Below are 17,691 nucleotides of genomic sequence, written 5' to 3'. Positions count from 1 at the left end.
GGACCTGAGCAGGGCCAAGGTCTGGAGGGGTCAGGGCGGAGTTGGGGACCGGAGTGGGGCCGGGGCCGGGAGCCCAGGGCGGGGGCGGGGCCCGGGTAAGGCGGGGCGGGAATGGTCTTCCGAGTTGCCAAGGCGGGAGGGAAAACAGTAGGCGGAGGAGAGGAGGAGGGGAGAAGGGAGGAGGGAGGAGGGCAGAGGGAAGAGGGCAGAGGGAAGAGGGCCGTGACTTGGCAGCTCCAGCTTCGCTCAGCTTCGCTCCGCGCACCCACGCCTCGCTGCCCCGCTTCGTGCCCCCCACCCGGGCATGCGCCCCCCGAACCCCCGGCCACCCAGAGCCCGCGCCGCCCCCCAGAGCCTTCGCAGAGCCGGCTGCGCAGAATGGGCGCCCTCGGTCCCAAGCCGCCGCCGCTGCTGCTGCTGTTAATCCTGGGTAAGCCCGGCTCTGGCTCCCAGCCCCGCCCGGCAGGTGCCTGCCACCTGGTGACCAGCCCTGCCCTCCTCTCCAGCATTTCGGAGCCCCTCGCACCCCCTTCTCCGTCAGGGGCTCCCCCAGCCTTCCCGGGCCTGGCGCCCAGCTGCTGTCTGTGGCCGCGCTCCGAGCCAGTCTTGGGGCGGGCGGGGGTGGGGGAGCGGTGAATGCTCCCCAGTTCTGGGCCCCGGGCTGGGGCACAGTGAGGACCCACCGGATGTCGCCCCCAGGAACCGCCAGGCCCCACTTCTCAGCCGGCACACTCAGGTCCTGAGGTCGCTGCGCACAAATGCTGCGACTCCTCTCTGCCTCACTTAGCTTAAGGCCCAGCCTTGCGTGCTCGCCCTGGTGGGCAGTGCCTGTCCATCTTTATAATTGCCCAAGTTGGCTGGAGGCCCAGGGGCCGGTTCTGCCCACAGTCTTTGAAGTACGTCTACCCTAACTGCACCCCCCTCCCACCCCCCTTCATCATCTGAAGTTGGAGGCAGTTCCATCTCCATCCTGGGCTGGGTCTTTCCCCCACTTTCCCTCTCCCAGATAGCAGCACTTGGCTCTGTAGCCTCCCACTGGTTGTCACACCCCCTTAGTCCCAGCTTCCCTGCCTCAGGAGAAACCAGGCTCCATGGAGACTGATGCTGAGATCTCCAAGCACCCTGTACCTGTTGTGGTGGGTGTTCACGGTGGGATGTTCTGGGCCACCGCTGCATGGATGCATGAGGACCGTGACAGTGGAAATGTTTTTGGCGTGAACGGGAGGGCTCCCTGTAGGGATGGTCTGGGGAGGAGTATGGTATCGAGGCAGTGAGACTGCCTGTACAGATGTTCAGGAGACTGAAACCCTTGAAGTAAGAATACAGGGTGGTGAGGGGGTGGCTTTGGTGCCAGGATTTGGAGCTGCCATAGTTAAGGCAGAGGCTGACGTAGCCCCAGCCGCCTGTTTCTAGACCAGAGCTCCATCGTGGTGCCAAGGAGCCTCCCTGTGCTGCATAGGTCCCTGGGCCCTGGGGGACTAGAATGAGTCCTCTCCTTGGGGCCCTGGGTGGGAGGCAGGAGGATATACAGAGGAAGGAGCTGTGAGGCCTGGCTGCCTAGTACTTGGCCCTTTTTCCCCAGTGGGCAGCGTGGAGCAGAGAGGAGCCCAGGGTAAATGTGGTGCAAAGAGACAGAAGAGCTTGCCGAGATGTGAGCGCCCTGGGTGTAGGTGCTTAACTTTCATTTTGAAGATGAGGAAATGAAGTCACTTGCCCCAGAGAACATATCTAGTGAGTGTTGGGGCTTGGATTTGAGACCACTCCCATGTGACTCCAAAGCAGGTCTCTTTGCTCTCCTTTCCCTCTCCGCTAACACAGAGGAGGGGACCTGGCTGGGGAGAGAGCTGCCTGGCAGCTGGTTTCCCAAGGCAGTGGGGGTGACTTTCCCATGGGGATCTCCAAGCATCAGCATTTGTGGAGCCAGGAAGATGGGAGGGGGCCCTCCTGAGCAGAGTCTGCCCGGAGCCCAGGGAAGGTGTCAGCTCGGTGTCTCCGCCATCACTCTGATTATGAAACATCCTCGGGCAGAGCCCTGCTGAGACACAGGCTCACTCACTGTCAGGGTGGAAGCTCTTAGCTCTCCTCCAGAAACTGAGGCCTGGGAGTGGAAGGGGCTGGTCCAAGCGGTACAGCTGGGGATGGGGATGGGGCTGGGGCTGGAACCCGACCTCCTGATCCCAGCCTGTGCTCTAACCGAGCAACCACAAGTTTTCCCTCTGACTCAGCCGCAGGAAGAAGGGAAAGGTAAGGGTAGTGCTTCTGGAGGAGCTGAAGGACAGTTTGACTAAAGATTAGGTGTTTTCCTCCAGCCGGTTATGCCCCTGGGAGTGACATTCTGGTTGGTGAGGTCAGTGCCCTCAGGCCTCTCCTTGGAGTTCCCCATGCCTCTCTGGCTTTGTCCCTCTGCAGGGGCGTGTGGAAGCTAGCCAAGGATAGTAGGAACTTGGCCAAGACGTTATACTTCTTGTACCTTAACTTTCTCATCTGTAAAATGGAGGCAGAGGGCTGACGCAGCCCTTCTTCCATTCTGAGGTTCTGTGATCTGGGGCTGTGGAAGGATGGAAGGAGAGAAGGAGGAAGCTGAGCCCTCCAAGGCCACCGGGAGTATCTGCGAGGGCAGGGTAGGGGTGAGGGTGGGGTGAAGAAGAATTTTGGCCTCTCTGAGGAGAGAAAGATGGGAAGGGGCAGCTGGGGGGTTATTGCCACCCTACTGAAAGGGAGCGGGGATGTAAATAAATGCACACCATATGCAAATGAAGGCTTCTGTTAGGGAGTTGGAGGGGGTGGGGTGAGGGTTGTTTGTCAGCTGGGCCTGCCCAGGAAGATTGGCAGGCACTGGTGGGGGAGGGGAGCTTCTGCCTCCAGAGGCAAAGGGCAGAGGCTGGTTCTTACCCCATGAGCCTCAGCTGCCTCGGCAGCCCTGCGGGGCAGAGAAGCAGTGAGCTCATGGCACAGCTGGAGTGGGGAGGGATTGTGTGGTGAGAACTGACTGGGCCTGTGCTCTGTCCTGCTCCGGCCACTGGCTCCATTGTCTGGAGTCCCCTGGCCCAGGTGACACAGCTGAGTGAACCAGCCCTTCTGATCAAGATTTTGCCAGCTCCCTTCAAACAAAGGAGGGGGACATGTGGTCTCAGGATCCCTTAGCTAGAAGGCTCAACTGGCATAAACGTCGGGAGACGGGGTGGAGGGGGAATTAAGGCACAGCTGGAATCGGGAATGGTTAAATCAGGAAGCAGATACACTCCTTTCTGACCTTAGATGCTCTGCTTCTGGCCTGCCAGTAATGGGGTGTTTCTGGGGTCTGAGGCAAACCTGGCTCTATACCACCACTTCCTTGAGACCCAGGTGTCTTACCTCCCAGCATCCTTTGCCTGTTCTCGGAACAGGGCCCAAGTGTATACCAACTTTCCTCAGGTTTCCTTTCCTTTCACAAGCAGAGGTCAAGAGTGATGCGGGGGTGGGGGTGGGGGGATGCAGTAGGGACCCAGGCATCCCTAACTTCTCCTGTCCTTCCCTATAGGAGTCGGGTGCTGTGCCCGGGAGGTGCTAGTCCCTGAGGGGCCCCTGTATCGTGTGGCTGGCACAGCCATCTCCATCTCCTGCAATGTCACTGGCTACGAGGGCCCTGCTCAGCAGGACTTCGAGTGGTTCCTGTACAGGCCTGAGGCCCCAGAGGCTGCCCTGGGCATTGTCAGTACCAGGGATACCCGATTCTCCTATGCTGTCTTTGGGCCCCGAGTGGCAGCTGGTGAGGTACAGGTGCAGCGTCTGCAGGGTGATGCCGTGGTGCTCAAGATTGCCCGCCTGCAGGCCCAGGATGCTGGCATTTACGAGTGCTACACACCCTCCACTGATGCCCACTACCTGGGCAGCTACAGCGGCAAAGTGGAACTGAGAGGTACTGGGCCCTGGGATGGGGTCAAGGCCGTGCCCTCCCAAAAGGCAGAAAGTCAGGGCCAGCAGGGACCTAAGAGGAACCTGAGCCCCAACGAGGTTAAGTGACTTGCATGAAGTCACCCAACAAGTTAGTGGCTGGCCTGAGACTCTAACCCAGAACTCTGGGTTAACTCCCTTCATTCCAGTCCACTGCTCTTATTCTGTCCAGCTACTTCCTGGGAGAGAAGAAGTGTCCTTAAGCTGTCCAGCACCTTTCCATTCCCTGATGGGGTAGGGGAGCCTGATAGGGTGAACAGACTCCATTCCTGGAGATTCCAGGATCCAGATCTGGGGGAGTGGGGGTGGCGGGGGAAATAGAGGCAGGGTAGGAGGAGTGAGACCACATGACATTCTTGCTCTCAAGTTTCTTTGTCTTCTGAGAAAGAAGACAGAGCCACTCTTCTGAGTGTTTCAAACAGGGGTCAGTCTCAAACATAAGGGTCAGTAGGCGATGGGCTGGTTCTATGAAATTCAACAAGTATTGAGCGCCTGTTGTGTGCCCGGCACTGTGCTTGGCACCATTGGGTTACAGAAGAAATAATACAGCATGAAGTCTCTGCCTTCTAGGAGCTCACAGTCTATTTAGGGAAATAGGTTGTAAGTAGGAAACAGTACCGAGGGTTAGTTACTGTACAGCTCCCAGCCCTCCCTCACTCCAGCTGTTCTCTCCAGTTCTTCCAGATATGCTGCAGGTGTCTGCTGCCCCCCCAGGGCCCCGGGGCCGTCAGGCCCCGACTTCACCCCCTCGCCTGATGGTGCACGAGGGGCAGGAGCTGGCACTGGGCTGCCTGGCACGGACGAGCACGGAGAAGCACACACACCTCGCCGTGTCCTTTGGGCGAGCTGTGCCCGAGGCGCCAGTGGGGCGAGCAACTCTGCAGGAAGTGGTGGGACTCCGGCCCGACATGGCCGTGGAGGCCGGAGCTCCCTATGCTGAGCGGCTGGCGGCAGGGGAGCTGCGGCTGGGCAAGGAGGGGACTGAGCGCTACCGCATGGTGGTGGGGGGCGCCCAGGCGGACGACGCAGGCACCTACCACTGCACTGCCGCTGAGTGGATTCAGGATCCCGATGGCAGCTGGGCCCAGATTGCGGAGAAGAGGGCTGTCCTGGCCCATGTGGACGTGCAGACGCTGTGTGAGTGCCACGCGTCCCACTGTGCCAGCTGGGAGCCTTGGTATCTCAGTAGGCACCATGGGCACTAGATGGCTATCGTCTGGCTCCAGGGAGCCCACCTTCCCTAGAGTGAAGTCCCATTAGTATCGCTTCCTGTTAGCACCTGTACCCAGCTGTACGGGCTTTCTCTGCTCAGAAATTGGGTGTGGGGATGGGAGGGCCATGGCTGAGGCGTGAGAGCCAGGCCCCTGGGTGGCAAAGACGGGTGGCCTCGAAGTTGCTGCTATCAAGGAAGGACAGGTGCTCTGTGCCCTCTCCTGCCTCCCTGACACCCCTTCCCCTTCTGTGTTTCAGCCAGCCAGCTGGCAGTGACAGTGGGGCCTGGGGAACGTCGGATCGGCCCGGGGGAGCCCTTGGAGCTGCTGTGCAATGTGTCAGGGGCCCTGCCCCCAACAGGCCGTCATGCCGCGTACTCCGTGGGCTGGGAGATGGCACCTGCAGGGGCACCTGGGCCCGGCCGCCTGGTTGCCCAGCTGGACACGGAGGGTGTGGGCAGCCTGGGCCCTGGCTACGAGGGCCGGCACATTGCCATGGAGAAGGTGGCTTCCAGAACCTACCGGCTACGGCTGGAGGCTGCCCGGCCTGGGGATGCGGGCACCTACCGCTGCCTCGCCAAGGCCTATGTCCGAGGGTCTGGGGCCCGGCTTCGGGAAGCCGCCAGTGCCCGCTCCCGGCCCCTCCCCGTGCACGTGCGTGAGGAAGGTGAGAGGGGGCGGGTTGGCCCTGGACAGGATATGGGGTCTGCAGAACCTTTCCCTTCTGTTTCTGTGCCTCTCTCCCTCTCCATCGGCTGCCTCCGCGTCTCAGTCTCACACTCCTCTTCTAAGATTGTGGGAACACCCGGAGTTTCTGGGGTGTTGCTTGGACAGCAGTCCTAACCCCCACGCCCCTTTCACCTTCTGACTTTTGTTCTGCAGGTGTGGTGCTGGAGGCTGTGGCCTGGCTAGTGGGAGGCACAGTGTACCGCGGGGAGACGGCCTCCCTGCTCTGCAACATCTCTGTGCGGGGCGGCCCCCCCGGGCTGCGGCTGGCTGCCAGCTGGTGGGTGGAGAGGCTGGAGGACGGGGAGCTGAGCTCTGCCCCTGCCCAGCTGGTGGGTGGCGTGGGCCAGGACGGTGTGGCAGAGCTGGGGGTCCGGCCCGGGGGAGGCCCCGTCAGCGTGGAGCTGGTGGGGCCCCGAAGCCATCGGCTGAGACTGCACGGCTTGGGGCCCGAGGACGAAGGCGTGTACCACTGTGCCCCCAGCGCCTGGGTGCAGCACGCCGACTACAGCTGGTACCAGGCAGGCAGTGCCCGCTCAGGGCCTGTCACGGTCTACCCGTACACACATGGTGAGTGGTGCAATCCCTTGCTCATGCGCCCCCCGCCTCCCTCAGCCCCATGCTCTTGTTCTCCTCTCTGCATCTCATCCTCCTGCTAGTGGTCCCTCTGGTTCCTCTTTCTCTTCCTCTTTGCTTCACACGGAAAGTCTGAAAGTCCAGCTTTCAGCCCTTCAGTGCCCGGCTGCCCCGGTGTCCTGGTGGTAGGGGCTGGCTTGAGCGCAGAGCGGGCAGGGAGCAGGTGGGGGAAAGCTGTGTGGGAACGGGAGGAGGTGGTGTGGACAGCCTGACCGAGAAGGTACTGGCACGTGGGTGGAGGGCAGTGACACCCCAGACTGAACACAGCCATCCTCTCTCGCCCAGCCCTGGACACCCTGTTTGTGCCCCTGCTGGTGGGTGCAGGGCTTGCCCTAGCCATCGGAGCCACCATCCTGGGCTCCATCACCTGCTGCTTCATGAAGAGGCTGCAGAAACGGTGATCCCTCACACCCCAGGTGAGGGGCAAGGACCCCCATCCCCACCCCTGTCTTCCCTAGTCCTGAGATGAGCAGCTCCCTCCCTGGTCCCAGCTGGAGAAGGAGAAGCCCCTCTCAGCTCTGCGGGCCAGGGCCAGGAGGAATTCACACTCTCCTTAGCCCCCTCCACGTGCGTTCTCCCGTTCCTGCAGGTGTGACTATCTTCCAGCCCAGCCGCAAGCCCGCCTCTGGTGTCTGAATACCCTCTCCCTCTGCCTGCCCTTCCTTTAATTTATTTGACCTACTCCCACCCAGAGTGGGGGACACGGCCCCCATGCCCCACTCCTTCCTTCCCAAGCTCCTCCCTCTGGCCTTCTGTTCATGATCTCATACATAGCCCAACGGGAGGCCGTTCCCTGTCCTAGAATTAGTTTTTCTAAAATGTGAATAAACTTGTTTTATAAAATCCAGGGCTGGCTGTGTCTTCCCCGCTATGAGGCTCTAAGAGGCAGGGGCGCGTGGCAGGTGGGCTACTGGGGGCTGACAGCCTCTTCTGGACGACCCGCACCTCTCTTCCCCCGAAGAAACACCATCTGGCCACCGTGGGCCGTGCCACCTACCCCGGGAGGGGAAACCTGGGTCCCATCTGCTGTCTGAGCTGTCAGTGCAGAGCCAGTTCCTGTTGGGATTCCTCCTTGGGGTGGGGAGAGAGAAAGGGGGATGAGTTCCAGTTGAGCACGGCCTCTGCCCCCAGACGTCTCCTGGGTTGCAGGGCAGGGTCTTCCAGGGCCCGGTGCCCTTTTCTGAGTCCCCACGCTATTCTGCAGTCTCATTCTCTCCGTCAGGCTAATCTTGGACCTGACTCCTCCCCCCAGGCCCTGGGGCCTCAGCCTTTCTCCTCCTGATCTCCATTATTCTGCCTGACGGCAGCAGAATGGAAGGCCCGGAACACAGCCACCTAGGCGACGGGGACGCCAGCAGTCAGAGGGGCCCCTGCATACACCCGCCCCACCACCTGCGCGCAAGCCCCCTTGCTTCACCCATCCTCCCGTGCCCCCGGTGCTCCCCGCATTTGTCTCCGCCTAAGGATTCTCGGATCCTAGAATTCTTAGCTGCACTGCACCTCGAGAGGCACGCAGTCTACCTCTTTCAACTCAGTGATTTAAACATTTATTGAGCATTACCAGTTTACCAAGTGTTGTTTTTACAGATAGGGAAACTGAGGCCCAGAGAAGTGATGCGACTTGCCCAGAGTCATAGAACTAATTCGTGACAGTGTCAGGCCTAGAACCCAGGTCCCCAGACTCCTTGCACTGCACACAGTGGGGCCCTGAGTGGCAAGGAGAGGGGTGGCGGGGTCTCAATGCCTTCCATCCAGCCTCAGTTCCTCTACGGTGGGTTCACTTGCAATGGGTGAACTACTGCGTGAGTGAGTGTGGACACCCAGAGCCCGCTCCCTCCTGTCCAGACTCCAGATGTTTCAGCAAATTAAACCAGAACTGTTTCTTACCCCATGCCCCAACATTTGTTCTTTGGGAACAGCCAGCACCAGTGTTCAGGGACCTCATCTTTGGGTGATAGTGACCCAAGTCACCATGTGACCTGAGGCAAAGCTGTTCTCTCCGAGCAGACCCAAGCTGGCGTGGGCTCCCTCCGCAGCCCCCTTTCCTGCTTCCAGGAGGCACAGCATCCCCCAGGACCCCAGCTTCCCAGCCTGGAATGCAGCACACTGGGGTGCTTCCCCACAAGGGGCTCAGACTTTTGTTAAAGAACAGGAACGGGGTACAGCCAGGGCCAAGGGCTGGAGGTCACTCCTGGGCCCGTGTGGTGGGAGGGTGTGTCTGCCTGTGTGTACACGTCTCTCCCAGAGGCAGGTCCCCCTACCTCTGCCCCTTCTCGACTCGCCATTGCTCCTCCTTCACAATCCTGGGGTGGGGGGTGTCCCTGGTGACCGCGATGACACCAGGAAGGGGGTGCACGTGGCATGGGAACACCTCTCCAGGGGCTCCTGCCCCAGCTGGGCAGACAGCAGGTCACAGTCACATCCAGACATTTGGACTCTCGCTTCTCTCTCACATCTTCTCCCACATTTAATCCTGCCTCTTAAGTCCTACGTGGGATTCTCTCCTTTGCCACAGATGCCCTTCCTACCTCAGCTCGCCACCACCTTGGCAGCACGTCCCCTGAAGCCTTCCCGACTGCTCTGTACCATCTATCTTGCCTACTCATCTTGCCCAAACACCATCTCTAGCTTGTCACAGCCCGATTTCCACTGACGGGTGAGTCCCTAGGCCCAGAGTCAGACTCTTCAGCCTTGGTTTCACGGTCTCCTTTCCCCCCACCGCAGTTCTCCATACCCATTATATTTCAGTCTCCTCCCCAAGGACCCTCAGCTTGATGCCCACCTCCTGACAGGACCCCCAAGTCTGCTTAGGGAAGGGCTTCTCGGAGCGTGGTCCCCGTTCCAGCAGCGTCAGCAGGACCTGGGACTTGTTAGAAATGCAAAGTTTTGGTCTCTACCGCAGACCCATTAAGTCAGAAACTCTGGGAGTGGGACTCGGCCATATGTGTTCCCAAGCCCTCCAAGGGACCCTGATGCCTACCCAAGTTCGTGACTGCTGGCTCAGGTCACTCTCCAGGCCTGACGCAATGCCTAGCTTTCTGATTACCAAGCCCTTCCACCCCGTGCTCGGAGAGATCGCCCAGGTTCTCAGTTTGAAACAGCTGCCACAGGCATATTTCTCTGTTTTCCCCACGTGTACTATATTCCTAGAATAGGAATCGGGTCTCTGACTGTCCTCCCCACACATGCCTGGGTCAGTGCTCTGGACCCAACGGGCACCCAGTGAACCACGTGAATGACTCCCTCTCACTGTGCCCTAAGACTGATTCTGCTTTCCTGAGGACCCCGTGTCCCAGCTCTAGTGAACTCATGTTTCTCTATCTCTCCCCGGCCCTTCTTCCTCCTCAGAACCTCTCTATCCCCTCCCACCCCTGCAGTGGTACTCACGAGACCTCACTTCACTGTCAGAAAATAGCCATCCTTTGTTCGCCTCTCCTAGGCCCTGCCCCAGGGCCCCAGCTCTGGCATCTCCCCCATCGCTGGTTTCCCTGCACACATGGACAAGGTCATTCACACCCTGCTGAGCCGCCCTGCAGCCTTTCACCCTCCCTCTCAGCCTGTCACAGTGGCAGGGGTGGAGCTGGGAGGGCACCCTCCTCATCTCTGCCCGCCTCCGTCCAGCTTTCTCACCTCTGGGTCAGCTTGGGCTACTGTGTCCAGTGAGACAGGTGCGCCAGACTCAGGGAAGCTGGCTGAGGAGGTGAGTGGGGACTAAAATCCAGCCCACACTCTGCTCCCCAAGCCATGCACCCTAGTTTGGGGTAGTGTCAGTCTGGAGGAAAAAGCCGCCTTTTTAGAATTTGCACCAAGATGCTCTATGAGTTAGCGGCAGCCCTGAGCACACCACCTGTCTGTTGGTCTGTTGGCCCATTCACCTATCCACTGGCTGGCTGTCTCTCTCTGTTTCCACCTTCTCATCCAACCCGCATAGGTCCATCCTTCTGTCCATCCATCCACGCGTGAACAGAAGTGAAGGTCAAACACAGACAGGCTGGCAAGTTTACCCATTCCCCACCCTCCATTCTCCTGAAATCAGGATCTCTCCCATCCATGTTGGATCCCAGACCTGAGATTCTGAGGAGGCTCCCCAGCTTTAGTGCATTCCCAGGGACCTTGCCTGCGCCCTCCTCCACCTTCCGTAACCAGCTCCCCAGGTACCTGTGTCTGGCCCTGCCACAGGGATCTGGAGGAAACTGGTCACACCTTGGACTCACTCTCCGGGGGCGGCAGGCAGCCATTCTGCTCTTTGTCAGCCCCAGCCTCTTCGCCCGCCCCCTCCCCCAGCCCCTCCTCCTCCACCTTCTCGTCCAGCCGGCTGGGGATGGACCAGTAGAGATGGGCGTCAAGGCGGGCTGCAGCCTCGGCCAGCTCCCGGGCGCTGCATGAGGGTGTGGGCACCTCAAAGGTCTGGTGGAAGCTGGCATAGTCTACCTCGTAGAAGCCATCCTCCAGGGTCAGCACTGACGTGAAGCGGTGACCCCACAGCACCTCATCCACCAGGTAGGAGCTCCGAGCTTGGCATGTCATTCCTGGGGGTAAGGGCATGGGTCAAGGGGGATCCCGGCCCCAGCCTTCCCTCCCCTGCCTCATTCCACAACCCTATTCCTAGAACCCTTCCCTGGAGCCCTCCTCAAGGACCCCCACCCACCCACTTTGGTCCAGCCTGCTTTCTCTTCCTTCCCAACTCTTGTACTTATCCAGTTCCCCCTCCTCCTCTCCATTTGCCCCAACTCCTCTTAACCTCCAGCCCACATTCTCCCCTCCTCTCCACTGGAGATGCCAGTCAGAGAAGCTTAACCTTGAAACTGACCTTGGGGATCGTCTAGCCCAATTTTCCTCTCCATACAGGGCTCCCCACTGGAGCATTCCCAATAATGGGCAACTAGCTTGCTCTTGATTACATCTCAGGATTGAGAGCTCACCACCTCACAAGGAGCCCGCTCCTTTGTGTGACGGCTCTAATATTTGGGTTGTTCTTTATACAGAGCTAAAATCTGCCACCCTTATTTTCACTCTCCTGCTATATGACACCCCTTCAAGTATCTGGAAGCAGGAGTCTCAGTTTTCATCATGTCTTCTCTCCTTCAGGCTGAACATCCCTGTCTCCCTCCACCATTCCTGATGTGACCTGGCTTCCAAAAATTTTACTTTCTTGACTGCAAACCAGAGTGGCCAAGGAGGATCCTTTAAGCACTCTGAGTGTGATAAATACTCCGACTGTGGCCTGATCCATGCATAAGAGAGGGCTCGCCACTTCTCTCTTCTGGCCATGATGCTTTAGCTAATAGGGCCCAAGATTACATTACATAAACATTTTTGGAAGCTGTATCACATTGCCTGTGGCCAACTAAAACCCCCAATTCTTTTTTCACCAGAGCTCTTCCATGCTGTGCTTACATAAGTGATTTTTTAAAGCCTAAATGTAGAACTTTATATTTATTCGTTTTAAATGTCATCTTGTTGGATTTTGGCTCATTTTACTTGCTTTTCAGAAGCATTTTGGATACTGACTCTCTCACCCAAAATATTACCATCCTTTCCAGCTTTGTCTCTCTAGAAAAATCCAACAAGCTCCCCTCCCTATCTCCTCCACCCCACCCTCCCCATATCTCCTCCACCTCACCCTCCCCTGTCCTCCTTGCTGTGGGCCTGTGTCCTGTTTTCTCTGTGGGGTGGGCACACCCACCGGGGCAAGTGATTTTCCTTCTACCCTGAGATCTCTCATATTCCCCTCAGCTCATATGCACCTCCGAACAAGGGAGAACGGAAGAGTGAACATTAGCTAAGCAGAGACTGGCTCTCAACATTGAAAGCCCTGCCCTGAGCAAACTTGGGGACATTCCTTTGTTCCTTTGGTGAAGACTGGCGTAGGAAATGTCCGGTAGAGGAGGGGAAGAAGAGGCAAAAGGGACACTGGGGAGAGGGGCTGCGAGGAAGAAAGGGAAGGGCTGGAGGTACAAAGGGAGAAGAGGGTTGGGCAGGGACTTCTCAGGTACCAGCAAAAATGTGCCAGCCGGTGAGATGAGAGGAAAGGAAGCAGGGTACATGGGGGAGGGGGAAGGAGTTAGGGGAGTATGGGGGTGGGGAGAAGGAGTGGGGAACACTGAGGCAGAGAGCCGTGAAGTAGAGGCTCAGCCTGAAGGGCCAGGAAAAGGGTTTGATGGCACCAGTCTGGGAGAAGTCAGCAGAGGGCAACACTGGCAACAGTGGCAGGAACTGCGGGGCCCCCTGCCGGGCCTTTGGTTATCCCACTCGCACTTTTCTTCTCCACTTCTGGATCTCAAGTCCCAAAGGACTCATTTCCTGCCCCTGCACTGGTCTTATCCTACCTGCTCCCAAACCTTTCACTGTGTAAGCCTGAGTTGGAGGTTCTCACATCACAGGTACATTGCTAGTTCCTTCTGGAAAGGGGTTTGAAATGTGTAGATCATCTATCCTTTGTCAGTGGAAACCGACCTGGAGAAACTGAGGCAGAAGTGAGCCCAGCTATCAACCTCTCCCTAAGGTCCAGCCTAGGAATAACTCAGGCCATGGAAAACCTGTACCATCACATGCCAGGGGCCTGGACCTCTCAGTACCGAGAAAAACCCGGAACCTAAGCCTTCCTTCCTACTCTGCACCCTAAATGCTGAAGCCAGACTGCCTGGGTCCAATCCAGACGTGGCCACTTATTTAGCCTATGACTGTGGACAACTTAACCTTTCGCTGGGGCAATTTCCTCCCTGAAAAATGAGCACAGTAACAAGAAATTACCTTCATGGGGCTCCGATTAAATAAACCAGGAGGTGTAAAGTGCTTTGGAGCCGTGCAGGGCACAGAGTTAAGCACTGGGTGTTGTCTATTATCATTACTGTCTCCTATTCCCAGTGACACAGACCACTCAGCCCAGGGCCCCAGGCCAGGGCCACTTCGGAGGATTCCTTCGCTCCCCTCCTCCCCCTGCACTTCCTCCTCTCCCTTCTCTTTCAGCCCGCCCGCACCCGTGGCTTCCACCATGCCCTCGAGGATGACGACGATCTCGAAGTCGTCCCTCTCGAGGGCGCGGCGCGACGCCTCCCAGAAGGGGCTGGCGGCGTCGATCTCGTGGCTGATGACGAGCGGTGAGACGAGGAAGAGGCGGTCGTCGCCCGTGTCAAAGCCCACGCTGAGGTCGGTCTGGTGCAGCGGGATGAACTCGCCCTCGAGCGTCTGGCGCGAGCGGATGAGCTTGGCGCGGATGGAAGCCTCGACTATGTGCGACGAGCGCAGGTCGCCCACGCGGAACATGAGGCAGAGGCGCCCGTCGCGCAGCGACACCACGGCGTGCGAGGAGAAGACGAGCGTGGCGGCGCGCTTGTTGGGCTGCGAGATCTTGACGAACATGCAGCCCACCATGAAGGCGTTCACCATGGAGCCCAGGATGGCCTGCAGCAGCAGCAGCACGATGCCCTCGGGGCACTGGTCGGTGATGACGCGGTGCCCGTAGCCGATGGTGGTCTCCGTCTCGATGGAGAAGAGGAAGGCGGCCACGAAGCCGTTGAGGTTGTTGACGCACGGCGTCCACGCCGTGTCCTCCAGGTGCTCCAGGTCGCCGCGGCCGTAGGCGATCAGCCACCAGATGGCGCCGAAGAAGAGCCAGGTGAGCGCGTAGGCCAGCACGAAGAAGAGCAGGCTCAGGCGCCACTGCAGGTCCACGAGCGTGGTGAACAGGTCGGTCAGGTAGCGGTACGTCTCGCGCACGTTGCCCTGCTGCACGTTGCAGCGGCCGTCCTTCTCCACGTAGCGCTGGCGGCCGCGACGCCGCGGCTGCTCCTCAGGCCCCGGCGAGAAGGCGGCGTTCTCCTGCGCCATGGCCGTGGCCGCGGCGGGGAGGTCACGGCCCGGGCGGCGGCGGCGCGGGGCCTGGAGGGGCTGAGAGGTGGGCCAGATTAGCCGAGCCGCGGGAGAGGCCGAGACGTCCGGGCCTGCGCCCAGGGGCCGGGTGGCCCAGAGCGAGTCCCTTGCTGTGTCAGCCTCAGCTTTCCGCATCGGTAGAATGGGAGCAATACACACAACCCTAGCCGTCCCCACCCCCAGCTCACAACACCGTGAAGATCAAATGGGATAGTGTGTATGAACTGGATCGCACTCTGCACGACTGAGTATTTTCAGGGAAACGGGGTACCAGAGGTCTTGGTCCCACTGCTCTAACTGGGCTGTGCAGCACCTCACGGCCACCCCCAGGCGAGAGGCCCAGGCCAGGAGGGAGTTTCCTGAAACGCTTAGACCGTGGGTTCCTTCGAGGCAGGTGCTTAATCTTCCTCTCCCGTGCAGAGCCCTCCCTGCCCGAACGCCACCCCCGCCCCACTCCGCCCTGGCTGATATCAGGCAGTCCGCTAATCCCTGTCTCCGCAGTTCAACCTGCTGTCTAACCAGGCTCTTTGGAAGTTCACCTGGAGACTGACACAGAAAGTCTTTCCCATTCCTCCCTCCTTGGACCTCGCTTACTCTACCCCCTCCCACATCTTCTTCCTCTCAACAAGCTTACGAAGGAGAAATGGAAGTGGTGGAAAACGAGTGAAAAAATCTCCAGTGGGCAAGGGTTGAACATTCCCACCTTGGGAAATTCCTACTGGAAATCCTCCCTGAGGACTGACCATGATCATTGCGGCTGTAGCGTCAGCCCCATTTCCCCTAGGTTATTTCCACAGTGGAGACAGCCTGCAAATGGGCAGGAGGACGGGAGAATATGAGATCAACACCGACAGCCAGGGTAAAGGAAGCACAAAGTTCAAGGTAGGCTTGCAGCCCTCTAGTATCCTATTCTTCATGAGCCATTAAATCAGATAAGTGATTTAAGCACACACCTTTACCTCCTTCCTCCCTTCAGTTCGCCCCTCCCTCCCCAGCCTCCCACCTCCCTTGACTATCCTTAAACAGCCCCCCTCCATATGCCGCAAAGCTCACATTCCAAGGGAAGCCTACCTGATTTTGCTTTAAGTTCTTCCCCGTGAGGAGCTCTCTGAGCTGCAGGCTACCCCGAGAGAGACCCAGAGCCCTTCCCTAGGCACCCAGGGGCCCCTAGGAGGTATGGCTCGTATGAGGAAAGGTTAAGAATTCAGGACTTTTCAACTTTCCCTTCTTCTTGGGAATCATCCTCCTTCCCCACTCCAAGGAAACCTGGGCTGGCTCGGGTGGGGTGATGGAGGGGAAGAGTGTGACATAAGGACCACAGATGGCCTGGACGTTTGACCAGGTCCTGGGGAGAAACTGCCTGGGTATGTAACTCCAAACCCAGCACTCTCGAATTTAAATTCTGGAGTGAGGTGTTCTGCAGCCAGACCTTTGGAGGCTCTGGGGGTGTGTGTGTGTGTGTGTGTGTGTGTGTGTGTGTGTGTGTGTGTGTGCTGGGTAGAGGGCAGGAGGAAAAAACAAAATGAGATGGCTTGGAGCTTAGGGGCATCCCTTACATTTCCAGGAGGAATCAGGGGACACAGGATCCAGGAACCCCAATGCAATGGCAGATTAGGGTCTTCCCCTCCCCCAACCATGAGCTTGCTTTTTCTCTTCCTGCAGCCCACGATGTCCTCGATTGGCTTAGAGATCACAGGTCATTCAGAGAAGTACCTGGGCCCACTTATTCCAGCTTCTGCCAAGGTGGGCTTTCGGATGTTCTCTCAGGGTCTTAGGTAATCTGACCCCCAATCTGCCTGCTGAGGCAGATTTCTCTGCCCAGGTGTGGGGAAGAAACGCCAGAGTCTGATGGCCCCCAGAACTCTCTCACCCGCCATTGCCCTGGGAATCTAGGTGAGCCTCACTTTGATGGTGTTTTATCTCCTGTCTTCGGGCTGCACTTTCTCAATGGGTAAGGAAAGGTGTGAAACTGTTGCCTCTACCTCAAGAGCAAAGACTCGATTTCTACACCTTCCCTCCAAAGAGTCCTGTTCCTCCAGCCTATTCCTCCTTATTTCATGTGCATGCTGTGTCCCCTTTCCAGAAGACCCCAGTGCTGCATTTTCCTGGATCTCCCTTTCTCTGGCTAGAGAGTGCTGGCCAGCAAGGGGGCTTATTTTTTGGAAGGGGATCGGGCGAAAACTCCCTCAGGAACCAGCTCTTCCCAAACCCCCACTTGCCTTGGAAATAGGGGCCCAAACCCAAGTCCCCTGGAACTCAACTCACAGCGTGTGGAGAGGAGAGTAGCCGGCAGCAGAGACCCCTGGGGGTGTAGCGTCCATGCCCCTGACACCGCCTCCCCCCCCACCCCAGCCCCCTTGGAGGGTGGGAGCCGCAGGCACCGCTGTTTCTCCTAAATGTAGCGGCAGCTCTGACTAGGACTTGCTATCTGTGTCATCCGCACTTCCCAGGCTCCCCTGCTCCTCTCCTGTTTCCACAGCAACCAGTCTGGCGACAGCTCTAGAGCATCCCCCTCCCCTCCCCAGTCCTGGGTACCACTAGAGGCTGATCCATACGCCATAGCTATTTTTAGCCAAAGTTCCTCCTCTTGGACAACTCAGAGCTCGCCTCCTCACCCCCTCAGGAAAACAAAACAAAACAAAAAAGAAAAGCTAGCATGCTGACTCTTTCCCAAGAAGCTCCTTGCTCTGGGAAAATACAGGCCTTGATGTGTTTGGGAATAAGGCATTTGGTTTCCTAGGGATTCACCTCCAGCCGGGCTTCTGGGTGCATGTGCTGCTCTCGGGTCAGGCCTGCCATCACAGTCTCCGTTTTTGGAGAGGTCACCCTGATCCAGAAGAAGGTAGCTAGAGGGAAAAGAGATCCACCCAAGGAAGGGAGGTAGGGTCAGAGGTTCTAATCTTTGTCACTGATTTGCGATGTGACCCATAGGAATCACTTCCCTTCCCTCAGCCACAGTCGCTCCATCTTTCACAAGACGTGGATATGTGCAAATAGCCCCTTCTGCCTACTTTACAGGGCGTGCAGATGGAATGAGGGAATATAAATACAAGGGCTTTGAGGAGTAGTTTCTTAACAGCAAAAGGTCTAGAAACAACCCAAATGTCCAACAGAGAGAAAAGGCTAGTTTAGGGCTTACTAACTCTTCATTCAACAAATTTTTGTGGAGCCCACGTGCCAGGTAATGTGCTAGGTGGGGCTGGTTACAGAAGTGGATAAGTCCCTGGCCACCAGGAGCTCATGGTCCAGTGGGGGAGAAAGATCCATAAGCACAGAATACTAACACTACTCCTGAGAATTGATTGAGCATCAG

The 17,691-nt window shown here is 58.1% G+C and overlaps 2 protein-coding genes across 4 annotated transcripts in view; one reads left to right on the top strand and one right to left on the bottom strand.

Moving 5' to 3' along the window:
- The first annotated feature begins 210 nt into the window (after positions 1 to 210).
- IGSF8 (immunoglobulin superfamily member 8) lies at positions 211 to 7,353 on the top strand. 3 transcript variants are annotated; one of them, XM_024750887.1, is made up of 8 exons: positions 211 to 430; positions 1,583 to 1,731; positions 3,521 to 3,898; positions 4,609 to 5,070; positions 5,404 to 5,811; positions 6,027 to 6,440; positions 6,792 to 6,922; positions 7,096 to 7,353. In XM_024750887.1, the coding sequence occupies exons 2-7, from the start codon at positions 1,701 to 1,703 to the stop codon at positions 6,905 to 6,907; spliced, it is 1,809 nt and encodes a 602-aa protein (XP_024606655.1). In that variant the 5' UTR covers positions 211 to 430; positions 1,583 to 1,700; the 3' UTR covers positions 6,908 to 6,922; positions 7,096 to 7,353. The 3 variants fall into 3 exon arrangements, with proteins under 3 accessions (XP_024606655.1, XP_024606643.1, XP_024606648.1); XM_024750875.1 differs by lacking the exon at positions 1,583 to 1,731; XM_024750880.1 differs by lacking the exon at positions 1,583 to 1,731 and having other exon boundaries at positions 7,064 to 7,353.
- A 750-nt stretch (positions 7,354 to 8,103) lies between these two features.
- Positions 8,104 to 17,691, bottom strand: part of KCNJ9 (potassium inwardly rectifying channel subfamily J member 9) — a 61,489-nt gene continuing 51,901 nt past the window's right edge. The window contains exons 3-4 of the mRNA XM_024750495.1: positions 13,487 to 14,396; positions 8,104 to 11,035 (exon numbers count right to left, since the gene is read on the bottom strand). Coding sequence (XP_024606263.1) covers positions 10,704 to 11,035; positions 13,487 to 14,336 — 1,182 coding nt within the window. The 5' untranslated portion in view covers positions 14,337 to 14,396 and the 3' untranslated portion in view covers positions 8,104 to 10,703. The remainder of the gene's footprint in view (positions 11,036 to 13,486; positions 14,397 to 17,691) is intronic.

Source organism: Neophocaena asiaeorientalis, unplaced genomic scaffold (assembly GCF_003031525.2).
Source record: "Neophocaena asiaeorientalis asiaeorientalis breed wild unplaced genomic scaffold, Neophocaena_asiaeorientalis_V1.1 scaffold315, whole genome shotgun sequence".
NCBI classification, from domain to species: Eukaryota; Metazoa; Chordata; class Mammalia; order Artiodactyla; family Phocoenidae; genus Neophocaena; species Neophocaena asiaeorientalis.
This window is presented reverse-complemented; position numbering and strand designations above follow the sequence as displayed.

Coding starts and splice junctions, on each gene's coding strand:
- IGSF8 (XM_024750875.1), top strand. CDS start 379: ATGGGCGCCCTCGGTCCCAAGCCGCCGCCGCTGCTGCTGCTGTTAATC. Junction 431..3,520: donor GCTGCTGCTGTTAATCCTGG/GTAAGCCCGGCT, acceptor CCTTCCCTATAG/GAGTCGGGTGCTGTGCCCGG. Junction 5,071..5,403: donor TGTGGACGTGCAGACGCTGT/GTGAGTGCCACG, acceptor TCTGTGTTTCAG/CCAGCCAGCTGGCAGTGACA.